This window comes from Mustela nigripes, chromosome 18 (assembly GCF_022355385.1).
Source record: "Mustela nigripes isolate SB6536 chromosome 18, MUSNIG.SB6536, whole genome shotgun sequence".
NCBI classification, from domain to species: Eukaryota; Metazoa; Chordata; class Mammalia; order Carnivora; family Mustelidae; genus Mustela; species Mustela nigripes.
The window spans coordinates 16,126,345-16,139,118 of NC_081574.1; the positions used below are offsets into that span (position 1 = coordinate 16,126,345).

General features: G+C 42.9%; 1 protein-coding gene across 8 annotated transcripts in view; it reads right to left on the reverse strand.

Moving 5' to 3' along the window:
* RBPMS (RNA binding protein, mRNA processing factor) overlaps positions 1–12,774 on the reverse strand; it is a 172,009-nt gene that overhangs the window by 55,295 nt on the left and 103,940 nt on the right. For 4 of the 8 annotated variants that reach the window (XM_059384140.1, XM_059384142.1, XM_059384145.1 and 1 more), the window contains exons 5-6: positions 7,640–7,790; positions 1,701–1,742 (exon numbers count right to left, since the gene is read on the reverse strand). In XM_059384140.1, coding sequence (XP_059240123.1) covers positions 1,701–1,742; positions 7,640–7,790 — 193 coding nt within the window. The remainder of the gene's footprint in view (positions 1–1,700; positions 1,743–7,639; positions 7,791–12,774) is intronic. The other 4 variants (XR_009401083.1, XM_059384141.1, XM_059384146.1 and 1 more) reach the window with 1 other exon arrangement.

Consider the following 12,774-nt stretch of genomic DNA (forward strand, 5'->3'; position numbering starts at 1 on the left):
CCTTTGACTCCCCAGAGACTCCCGGGGTCTCTGCTATACTCCCCAACTTCCTTTTTACACTTGGGCTCCCGTTCCCATCAAAAACCTTACCAGCAAGGACTGGGAAAACAGGTGGAATAATAATAATGTGTGTCTTCACATTAATAATTAATAATAATAATGTGTGTCTTCACCATCACCGGCTCCCTTTCCTACAACTTCATGGAAGTGGGGTGTGGGTTTGGGGAGGAGGGAAGCTTCCCTCCTAGAAGGACCACATCCCCAAGGTACTTCCTAGTGGCATTTCAAGTCATATTTTTTTTTTTTTAAAGATTTTATTTATTTATTTGACAGAGAGAAATCACAAGTAGACGGAGAGGCAGGCAGAGAGAGAGAGAGGGAAGCAGGCTCCCTGCTGAGCAGAGAGCCCGATGCGGGCCTCGATCCCAGGACCCTGAGATCATGACCTGAGCCGAAGGCAGCGGCTTAACCCACTGAGCCACCCAGGCGCCCTCAAGTCATATTTTTAAAAAAATTTCAGGCAAGCACCTTCCTAACTACCACTCAATTCCCTCCACTACATAAAAGAGATTTTATGTTGTTTTACTTCCAATCCTGTCTCCCCAGTACAGCTTCCTAGAGTTTTAGGGAAGGAGAGTCTTAAAGCACAAGACTGCCATGCTCAACAGTGTGCGTTCTCTTCCCACCAGTTAACTGAGAAAAAATACCTTGCCAGGCATCAAAGGCCCTCACCACTACACCTTCTATGTCAAGAGCCCATAAAGAAAATGCTTTGGGGAGACAGTCCTGGATGGAAACCTGGTTATGAGACAAGTGAGCAAAGAGGACAGTGTGATCATACGTTGTAACCAAACTAAAAGGACAGTGTGATCATACGTTGTAACCAAACTAAAGCAAAGACAACCTGACACTCTCTGTTTTCATACACATATGTATAAAAGGATAGAAACGCGTGTAGAAAGAAATACGACAGAACCTTAACAGTGGTTATTTCTGGATGGTAGGAAAATATGTATTGTTAACCCTTTAAATTTCATTTATGGTTTCCTTCTTTAACAATACAATGGATTAAGCGTGGTCATTTTACAAAATGCAATGAAACTCTAATTTTGTAAAGAGAAGATTCAAGGAAAAAAAGTACATTGGGGCTATTTCTGAAATGCAGATGAGCCCAGATTGTGAGTTTGTGGTCAACATACCTGACTGCAAGGATGTTCCTTAAAACGGACTCAAACCTTTTATCTCCCTAAATGACAGACCCAACAACCAGCTAGATAATCCCTGTTTCTGTGTTAGTTTTACCTTTTTTTTTTTTTTTGTAAAGATTTTTATTTATTTATTTGAGAGAGAAAGAGCACGAAAGGGGGGAGGGTCAGAGGGAGAAGCAGACTTCCTGCTGAGCAGGATGCAGGACTTGAACCTGGGACTCCAGGATCATGACCTAAGCCTAAGACAGTCCCTTAACCAACTGAGCCACCCGGGCGTCCCTGTGTTAGTTTTACTTTCAAATAATTGCAGGACTTGGTCCCTCAATCCCATGCTTTATAGGAAGAGTAGGTAAGGTTTCTTGATCTGTGTGAAAAATTTTCTGCAGATTGGTTGGTCATTAGCCTTTTGGGACATTACAAAGTGGGACCACCCAGAGAACACACGGTCCACTTAACCTTCAACAGGCAGGTATATATATGCCGGTTTCATACCATCACTGTTTCGAGAGGACTGTGCAGATGAAGTCTTAGGATCTGAAACAATGTAAAACAGAGCTGTGTTACCGCCTGCTTCCATCCATGCTCACTTCTATTTCCATTTGAATGTTGTGAAAAACTTTAGTAAATTGCCTGCATGTCCTCCAAGGATAAATCAAAGTCAAATATGCTCATCTTCACTGATGATACCGTTATTCGTTAAACTAAAATACTGCTCGAAGTGGTCACTCGTATTTTCTGAAGCAACTCAATGAATTATACCAAAACTAAAGAAAAACCATCAGTAGTTCAATTTGGTCAATTGTTTGGTTTTTTTTTTTTTTTTTTAAAGATTTTATTTATTTGACAGAGAGAGATCACAAGTAGGCAGAGGTGGGGGAGGGAGCAGGCTCCCCACCGAGCAGAGAGCCCAATGCAGGCTTGATCCCAGGACCCTGGAATCATGACCTGAGCCGAAGGCAAGAGGCTTAACCCACTGAGACACCCAGGAGCCCCTGGTCAACTATGTAAGACTATATTTCACCCGTTAATGCATCCTGGCCATCAAATTCTGATGCTTAACAGTTACATGGAAGCTTGACTTTCACTGAGGGGTGACCTGCCCTGAAATCTTTTCCTTAGACTCTCATCCAGGCCTCTGGGGTTTCTAGTAAGATCATCTTTAAAGGCTTAAGTGAGTTAGTTTATTTTTTGAGAGAGAGCATGGGCAAGGGGTTGGGGGAGGGAGAGGGTGAGAGAGAACCCCAAGCATGTTCCACACTCAGTGAGGAGCCCGACTCGGGGCTCGATCTCACAACCCTGAGATCACAACCTGAGCTGCAATCAAGAGTTGGATGCTTAGCCAACTGAGCCACCCAGGTGACCCTCTGTATTTTATTTTTTTAAAGATTATTTATTTGTCAGAGAGAGAGACAGAGACAGAAAGAGAGCGCACAGGCAAAGGGAGAAGCAGGTTCCCCACTGAGCAAGGAGCCCAATGTGGGGCTTGATCCCAGAACCTGGGGATCATGACCTGAGCCGAAGGCAGGCGCTTAACTTACTGAGCCACCCAGGCGTCCCAAAACAGACAGTCTTAATATGTGCATTTTATCATTTCCCGATCATACCTCAAGAACGCTGAACATTTTTTAATACTTAATTTAATAATACTGTAAATTTTTAAACTTCTGAATGAAAAAGCATAAAATAAAATCTGTACTATCTTAAGTTCACTCATATTTCTAGGTTCCAGATGCTAAGTATACAAAGGCAGAAAACGACAGGTCTCAACTATGAGAACAGAAGGCTCTTATTTTAAGATTTGTTTACTTGGATTGAGGGAGGGGACGACAGAGAGCACGTGTGGGAGGGGGAGAGGGGGTAGGAGAAACTTCAGCAGACCCCACACTGAGCGTGGACCCCAAAGGGGGCCCCATCTCGTAACGCTGAGATCATGACCTGAGCTAAAACCAAGAGCCGGACGCTTCACCGACTGTGTCACCCAGATGCCCCAACGTACACATTGTTACACGCGCATATTAAACGGTCACTGAAATTACTCTTGTGGATGTGGCCCTCTCGAGTCAACTGATTTAATCCTCACAACCCTATGGGTAAGTTTAATTATTATTGCCATTTCATAGATGAGACAATGGAGACAGAGTTAAGTAAGCTGACCAAAGTTACAAAACCAAAAAGTAACCGGTTAGAATTTAAATCCAGGCTCTATGACTTGACCTTTTAGTCTGCTCGGGCTGCCATTACAAAATACCACAGACTGCAGGGTTTAAACAATAGAATTTAATTTTCTCACAGTTCTAGAAGCTGTAAGTTCTAAGATCTAGGTGGGGACAGATGTGGCTTCTCTTGGCTTGCAGATGGCCACCTTCTTGCTATGTCCTGACCTGGCCTTTCCTCTGTGTGAACACATCCCTGGCCACCTCTTCGTCTTTAAGGAACCTAGTCATATGGAATTGGGGCCCACCCTATTGGCTCTGGTTAATTTGATCCTGTCTGTAGAGACTATCTCCAAACACAGTTACCTCGGGAGCCACTGGTGATTGGGATTTCAACATACGAATTTTGACAGAACACAATTCAACCCATAACACCTGATGACCTCAACGTTACTAGATCTTCCGAAGGCCTGTTTTTGAACTGTAAAATAGTGCTACTGAGAATCCTCTTCACATAAAATGCTTAGCAATGCCTGGCACACAGTATCATCACTTTATAGACAAAGGAAACATAACTCAGAGAGATGGTGACTTGCCCTGTTTTCATCTCTCAGGTGGAATTCTTCCACTATACAACACTACTTTCCCGGACAAGCCAATGCATAATCTAGCAGAATTTTATATAATTTATAAATTTTCTGTATCTCTTACTTCCTTTCTCACAGTGTTTTTCTTGCTTTGTTATATACAAGGGAGTAAGAATTTAAAACTAATAAAAATTTCATTAGGATAGTATAATACTTTCCTGGGACTGTGTGTGACACTTTCATTCATCCTTTCTCCTGATTTACGAAGGCAACTGGCTATAGTCACAGTGATGAAGCCTTGGAAGACCCAGGCCTACTTTTAACGATTAGGAAAGAAAATCAACTCCATGTTTTTTTTTTTTTTTTTTTAAACTAAGATTATACTTTATGGTTGCCTGGCATTCTACATCTATTACAGCTGCTTAATCCTCAACACAATCTTATGACCTTGCTTTATTTAGCTCTCATAAGAAGCACGTGAAGAAGGTATTATTCCCATTTTGCAGCTGAGAGAACAGGCACAGAGCAAGGTGCAGTGTGTTTAAGGTCAAACTTGACAATGACTTGACAAGCTTGACAGAACCAGAACTCTCACAGACATCTTCAAGTCTAAAGTCAAGGCTCTCCACTGTAGGCCACCCTCTCCTTTGGCAAGTGCAATACCTCACTTCTCGTCCTCTACATAAAGAGAGCAGGTGCTTGGCAGATGAGACAGTCTGATTTGGGGCAATCTGGACTAAGCTGCAAAAAAACCTTTTACATCCTTTACACGGGCCAAGTTTCCTGACCACTCTGACCACCACCAATCCCTTGGACCAATAGCTCTTTTAAGGCAGCAACCGGTCCCCATCTTTCCCAGTGTTCAGCACACTGAGAGCTCATTAAAGTTCAACAGATAACTGAGACATGAGAGTTCGAGTAAATATTTGTTATATAATTGAATCTGAGCACATTCTTCCACTAGTGATGGCAACGGGTAATTTTCAGCACAATTCTACAAAAACATCAACAAAAAGAAACATTCAAAACCTTTCCACATCGTTTACAACAGAGAAGCCTATAGGTTTTTTCCAAAGATTTATTTTAGAGAGCGAGAGAGTGAGCGAGCACACAAGTGGGAGGAGGGGCGGAGGGAGAGACAGACTCCTCAAGCAGACACCCCACTGCATGTGGAGACCAGGACGCTGAGATCATGACCTGAGCCAAAATCAAGAGCTGGGACGTTAACCGACTGAGCTACTCAGGGGCTCCTATAGGCTTTTTCCAATACCTCAACTCTAAGATCCACTGCCATCCACTCCTAACAGGGGCTGACCTGACTACCACCTTGAACACCCATTCCAGGCACAGTGCAATGAGACTTGCCAGCAAAGAACCAGCAATGGCTTGGTCTGTGCTTTCAGGAAAACAATTCTGCATGTGGGACACGGACATTCTTAATTCCCAGGGGGAACTATAATGGACGGGAAGGTCGATCTGAGAGCGGAACTGCTGTTCATCAAGGCCCCTGTGTCATAGAAAGGAGCCGTATTAAGCGAAATCAGGCTAACTTTTAGCTTCTCAAGAATATACCACCGCTTGGATTTTTTTTTTAAACATCAAGTTTGTTTTGCCACAAGCAGCCCAGGCAAGTCTTGACCGTACCATGGAAACTATCTGACCACTTCGGAGCTGCTGAGTACACAGGGAAGGGACGTGGGCAGACATGGCCAGAGCGGTCTTCTAAACTTTGCTCTAAACCCTCTGACAACTTCAGGTACTTCTGGATGTCCGTTTGTTCATCTCTGTTGCTTTTGTGTACCCTGTTGTGAACTGGCTATCACCTTCCTGGCTACCAATTTCATAGAGCTTTTGAAATAGATTTAAACAAACAAAAAACAAAAACAAAATTTGAGGTCCCAGAACAAAAGCATTCAATAAAAAATTGAAAGGATAAAGTATTGGAGCGCCTGGGTGGCTCAGTGGGTTAAAGTCTCTGCCTTTGACTTAGGTCATGATCTCGGGGTCCTGGGATCGAGTCCCACATTGGGCTCTCTGCTCAGCGGGGAGCCTGCTTCCTCCTCTCTCTCTGCCTGCCTCTCTGCCTACTTGTGATCTCTGTCAAATAAATAAATAAAATCTTAAAAAAAAAAAAAAAAGAAAGGATAAAGTATTATCAATACTATACTTGCTGTCTGAATTCATCTTTTCAAAGCATTCTCTGATTTGAGGCAGAAAATTAACTAGAAAACTAAAGAGGCACTCTAGGTTACCTTTTCTATATCAAGGAATCTTACAAATACTCTTTTCTGATGCCTTAAGACAGAAGACATTTCGGAGGGAAATGAAGAGCCACACAAATGGAATAATTCTGCAAATAGCCAAATTAAAATATTTATCCACTTATCACTGTAATATTTACTAAATACATACAATGTACACAAGGTACTGAACTAGATGCTGTAAGGAGACAGAATTGTCTAAGAAATGTCTACTCATCTGCCCGTAGAGCAACTGGACTAGAAGATGAAACTTTTGTTTAGAAAGGATTCAAGTTTCCCTAGGACATGGAAGCGCACATTTCTTTTTTTCATCATTATGACTCCTGGCCTCGCAGAAAAATTTTAGAGAACGGTGGGGGAGAAACTCTTATCTGTTACTTTCCCCTGACTAGTGGCAGCTTTCTCAAGAGTTACACGGCTACAGAATGGCTGTAACTTCCAAAATAACCTGATTAAATCTGACACACTCATGACATGGGGGGAGAAAGAAACTCATGTGCCCTTCAGTTGCAATAAGAAAAGTTGAACCGTATTGTCAAGGAAAGCAGGAAGATCAAGATCATGCGGTCTGGAAAGAAGACCGAGAACGAAAGGGAGGAAATATTCCAAGTAACAGCCAGTCGCTTGGGATTCCTTGAATGCCCTGCCACATGCAATCACATATAGCTATGCAATGAAAGGAAAAGTTAAGGCCGATCTCACGCCTCACTTATGCTGAGCTTAAGAAAGAAAATTAAGACAACCTTTTCAAGTTATTCAAAGGCAAAGCTGCAGACTGGCCATTTAAGGGAAAGAGCTCATTAGATGGGGGGTAAACACTTGTTTAGCCATTAGTCAGCATCTTTACCCAATTAATTTAAAACAGGAAGCCCTAGATTTCCTTAAATTTATCACTATTAGTTTGCTAGAACTGATTGTTCCAACATAGAAATTCTTTGTGTGTGTTTACCTTCCCCTCTAGATTTATGGGCTCAACTGTTCTCAAAAATAGAACTTCTTCATATCTGCTGCTTTCACTTTTAATATTCTCTTTTCCCAAGCCACAGAACCGATGCGCGTCAACAGATGAAGTAAATGCGGAGAACCAGCTCTCCCATCCCAGGATCGAGGAGATAAAGAAGGGTCTGTAACCCCAGGCGGACAGAACGTCCTCACGATAAGGTCAAGATGACGTGAAGGAATCGACATCATGTCAAACGAAATTCTGTAGTAGTTACAGTTCTAATCTGGCCGGACCCCCTTTCAGGACAGCCGATCATCAAGAACATTGCTGTATTTGGAATTCAGACAGCAAGAATGCACAGCCTCTTCGCAGAAATGGAAAAGGACACTCAGCCAGCACTATGTCCTGTGGCGTAATCTCACGTGCAGCACACAAACAATTCTTGGTTGTTATTATTTTTTTGTAAATGAAAAGTAGATCAACTTACATGGCTCTCTGGCAATGAACTGAGGTACAGTGTTGGGCAGAGGAGTACTGGGGTTTGGAGTCCCTACTAGTTTGTTCTTGGCCATCTTCGTGTTTGCCTTAGCAAACTCTAGTCGTAGTGTTTGCGGAATTTCAGGATCGAAGCGGATGCCCTTTGGAAATAAAGAACAAATGGAAGATGTTTTCATTTCCTTAGAGTCAAACCGGAATGGTGACAAAATAAACACACCAGTAAATCCTGGTCTATCAGAAAAAAAGGTCAGCGAGAGCCCTGGTTCTCACTACTTACACAGAACACACGAAAACCTGTAATACCACATGTCCAGAAAAGTCAAGGGAGATTTTGTTTACTTAATGAAAACATTTAGCTACATGTTTTTTCAATTACTTCTTTTCTTCCTGAACAAAAACATTCAGATTCAGGTTTTAAATATGGACTAGCAAATTCCTACCATAGTGAAAAACTTCAATTAATGGCCACTGATGAGAACAAAACAATTTCTGTAAAGCTCTGTGCATACTGGAAGTCGTGGAGCTCGAGGTCCTTTGCAGTGTTCTGACACTGGCCTAAAACAATGTCATTCTTCAACGCTTCAGTTTCATCACCCAGAAATAAAAGGGAGAAAACTCCCCTCCCTAACTAGAGAGCTTCCTTCATGGTGATACATGTACTGAGTCAGTAAAACAGGAACTAAGATTTAAATGTAACTAGTAGCACTTAATCCTAGTTAGCTTGGAAGTTTATATAAAATTTTAATGTCTTGATGTGGTAAAGTCCCAGTTTTGGTTAGAGCTGGCCTACTAGCTACATGGTTGGGGAGAAATCAGATGATACTATACAGGCCGAAGACAGGGTAGTCATTTCAATTACCCTTGACCCTATTACTGCAGTTTACCTAAAACAAACATACTCAATACATAACAAACATTATAAAAACACAAGATTTAGGACAAGATAAGTCTATTTTGAAACCCTCCCACCATTCAAGAATGCTTCCATTGGGGCGCCTGCGTGGCTCAGTCAGTTAAGCATCCGCCTTTGGCTCAGGTCATGATCTCAGGATCCTGGGATCTAGCCCAGAGTCTGGCTCCGTGCTCAGCGGGGAGACTCTGTCTCCCTCTCCCTCTGTCCCTCTGCCCCTACCCCCTCGTGCTTGCCCTCTGAAATAAAATCTTAAAAAAAAAAAAAAAAAAAAAAAGGGAATGCCTCTATCACTAAGTATAATGAATAATATCATATCTATTTTCCAATGTTATGGTGTCCAATAACAGTAACAAAAAGACATCCCAGTAGACTGCATAAATGTACATCCGAAACAGGCTCAGGTCCCATGTTTGTCTGTATGGTATGTTCTAGAAGGGGGTAGAGTTCTGAAAAGATGTATCCTATGAATATGGCTTTTCCATTTAGTGCACATGTGAGCCTATGGGCCCCAAAGTCCCCTTTCTACTTAAATAGCTTGAAAAAAAAGTCAAAGCAATTCCCACCAGAAATCAGTAAGAATCTCTATGTACACCAGGATGAACAACTCTGAACTTCACAGGCTCAGCTCCAAAGCTGGGAAGAAGAGCCTGAGACTGGACGGTAGCAGCAAAACGAGAACTATGGGGGGAGGAGGAAAGAGAGGTGTCCCGGGAGGTACAACAAAAGCCACGGAGCCCTGACCTACAGACATCCTGGGGCAGGTGGAACGTCTCTGGGAGCCTGATTTATCCATTCTGAGAAGAAACCAACTGAAGGTGGCAAACAGGCATGGGCAGAAAGAGAAGGAACCCGCTTTGCACAGCCCTAACTGACAACAAGAAGCGAAAAGGGGGGAGCCAGTTATAAAAAGTGTAAAAAGAACTTCTCTCCCCAAATGGTCTCAGCTTTTGTTTCAACTGAGGGAACCTCAGTATTATCTTGCCAAAGACGTCTATGAGGAAGAGAAACAAAGCAGCATTCTGAAGTATTTCACTCTATCAAAGCTAATATCACAACAGAATAAATATTGCCAAATACGGACCCGAAGAGCGTCGTCTTCGCTGGGAGACTAATGCAGTCAGTCCCCGGCTATCATGTAAGGGGATGTTGTGGAAGGACTCGAGTATTCACAAGACTCCCCAGGAGCTCACACAGTAACGATCTGCCATCAATTTCAGGGTGTCCTCCTTGGCGGTCAACTCCACCAATCTTCCTGTAAAGAAGGAACTTTCCTAAACCTGAGCCCACGTCACCTTGGTCACTGTGGTCAGGGCCCCAGTAGCCTGAGAAGAGCATCCTGGGACCGGCCAGTGGTCCTCTGGAGCTTCTAGCCTGGACAACAAGGAGGCAATGAGGCGGCACATCTGAATTCTGCATCCCAGCTCTTCCCCTCGTGTCCCAGAGTCAACAGAAGCTCTGCACAACATGCTTGCCTCTTAAGCCGCCTGGACTGGTGGCTTGTGTCCTAAGACATGCTGAATTGAGTCTCCCCCATTCCCAAGCCCCTCTTCACATCCCTGTATGAGCTCAAGTAACAACGCCCTCATGTTCCAAATCAGAGTTCCAGCTCCTTATTTAAAAAAAAAAAAAAAAAAAAGCAAGCTCAGAAGTTAAAATGACCTAATTTGTTTGGCAGCTTATTCAGAGGCCGGAGGCTTAGAATACAAGCCGCATTCCTCTAACATCTTTAGCAGCAATACCATATTTGGTAATCAATATCCTGCTCGGCTCACTTCCTATCCAGAGGGATCAGCCAAGCCAAAAACATTCTAAATGTTAAAGGATGATGAAGAGGGAGAGAGGGAGCAGGTCTAGGGAGAACATGGAAATGGAAGGGAAATAAAAGAGGAAGATAGATAAGGAAACATTAAAAAAAAAAATGAAAACACACAAAAACACACCAAAAAACCAACCCAACACCTTGTGCTTTTAATTAAAGCCCTAGTAAGATTATTCTCCGGCCAGAGTGACTTCGCATTAAAGCCTGTCCGGATAAGATCGCTGCCACATCAGGGGCTCTGTGCCTCTCAGAGTCAGCTTCTTCCCTTTTGCCTGTAACTCACCAAGACTCTTCTTCTAATGCAGAGAAACCCTCCTCTTACACTGTAAACGGGAACTTATTTACACAGTTTCTGGCTAACAGCATGATGTCGATCTGAGAATACAGTTACTTAGAAGCAACCTAATCTGCCTGACTAGGCTACAAGGACAGCCAACAGCCTCTCTTCAAGGGGGCCTGAAACACACTCACCAAACCAATACAGGTTCCCACTGATCTACCAAGTCTGAAACCCCTCCGAGAACAGGCTCCGGGAGGTATGAAGATTGTGGGGATAAAACAACGTACCTTCACAGTCTAGGATTCCTAAGAGTCTACCAGGGCAGTTTCAAATTATATGCTTTGGTGTCAGGGACGGAATGTTTATGTCCTCCCCAAATTCCTATACTGAAGCCCTAACCCCCAAAGTGATGGTGTCTGGAGGTGGGGTCTAGATCCGCTAAAAGGGGATTAGTAAACGCTCATATGAGGAGGAAGAGACACCAGGATGGCTCTCCAACAGCACACACCAACGAAAGGCCACCCAAGCGGTCCGTGAGGACTGCAAGCAAGCCAAAGGGTTTGCACTAGATCCGGACTCTGACAGTAATGTGATCCTGGACTTCCTCACCTCCAGAACCGAAAGAATTAACCGTCTGCTGTTTGAACCATCGCAGTCCATCATGTTTTGTTACAGCAGGCCCAGCGAGTCTTGCTAACATGCTAACACGGTCTTTCCTGGGCAAGTGTCTAAAATGCTGCAAAGTACTTTTTCTGAACCTTCTGTGGCCTCCTACGCGTAGTGTCCCCTTTTCCACGAGCCCTGGCACCAACCCCACCCACTCCCCAACATCACAGGGACTCGACCCGCAGGAACAGTCTTACTCCACTGGTGCATGGTCTGGGATTATAATCACTGGAAGCCCTAATAATTCAGTCTCAAAAGCTAGTAAGAACAACTAGCAACTCCTAAGGAAAATTCGAGCTCTGCATTTACTACTATGCTTTAAACTCAGTTACTGCATTCAGGGCTCTGCTGAAGAAATTTAAAACAACAACACCACCACCACCACACACACACACACACACACACACACACACACACAAACACTCCAACAACAACAACACTCTTTCCCCCTTTCTCTTAAATTAAACAAAGCTTAAGAAGTATTTGTAAATAAAGGTTAAAAGAGATTTTTCTGAACTGTGGGCTTAAACCTCCAAGTGCAAATTTGTATCCTACTGATACTGAATTAACTTTCTAAGTTAGTTAGCTTAAAAATGCCATCTTACAGCTCAAAAGCTCTATCAAAACCTTGAGTCCTAAAGGGATAAGGAAAGAGCTAGTAAAAGAATGAAACACAAGAAAATGGGCAAGGTAGAATGACCCAATCCTGAGGACTGAAGCCCACAGAGATCCAGAGTCACTGGTAAACGAATTCTAGCTCCTCCAGAGACTTTCTAAGAGAAGATGGAGAAGCTATTACGCAAAGCCCAGATCCCAGGGAGCTCTCCAGTTTCTTCGGTACTTGTGACACTGGCTTCTGGTGCATTCTGGCTGGTGCTGGAATCATTTAGTAGCTGAAAGCAAGGTTTTGGGACCCTATGAGACTGAACCATTCTGAACGTAAAGGTACAACATCATTCCAACTCCTTAGTAATATCACTAGTCTTGGATTGATGTTATCCCACATGAGTAGGAATAAAAATTACTAGGAGTTTATTCACTGAATAATGGGGGGGGGGGCTATTCTACAATGATTAAAATATCCTTACGGGCTTACCTTCATATGCAATGTGCGGTCCTTGAGAAAACAAACCAGATATAAAAGACCTTTTGTGGAAAAATGGAGAAAACCAAATACAGAATACAAGCATAGGTGATATTTGGGAACTGTCAATTTTATTAGGTCTGAGATTATGGTAATTTAGGAAAATGTCTTTAGCTTTTAGTACTAAAATACAAAGACTGCAATGACAAAATACCACAATATGACAGCATGTATTTACATTAAAATAATTAGGAAAAAAAAAATGAAGCCAATGTGGCAAAATGTTAAGTTGGTAAATTCTGGTGATGGGTTAATTACCTCTACTTCCTGGTATGCCTCAAGTTGCAGGACAGAAAGTTAAA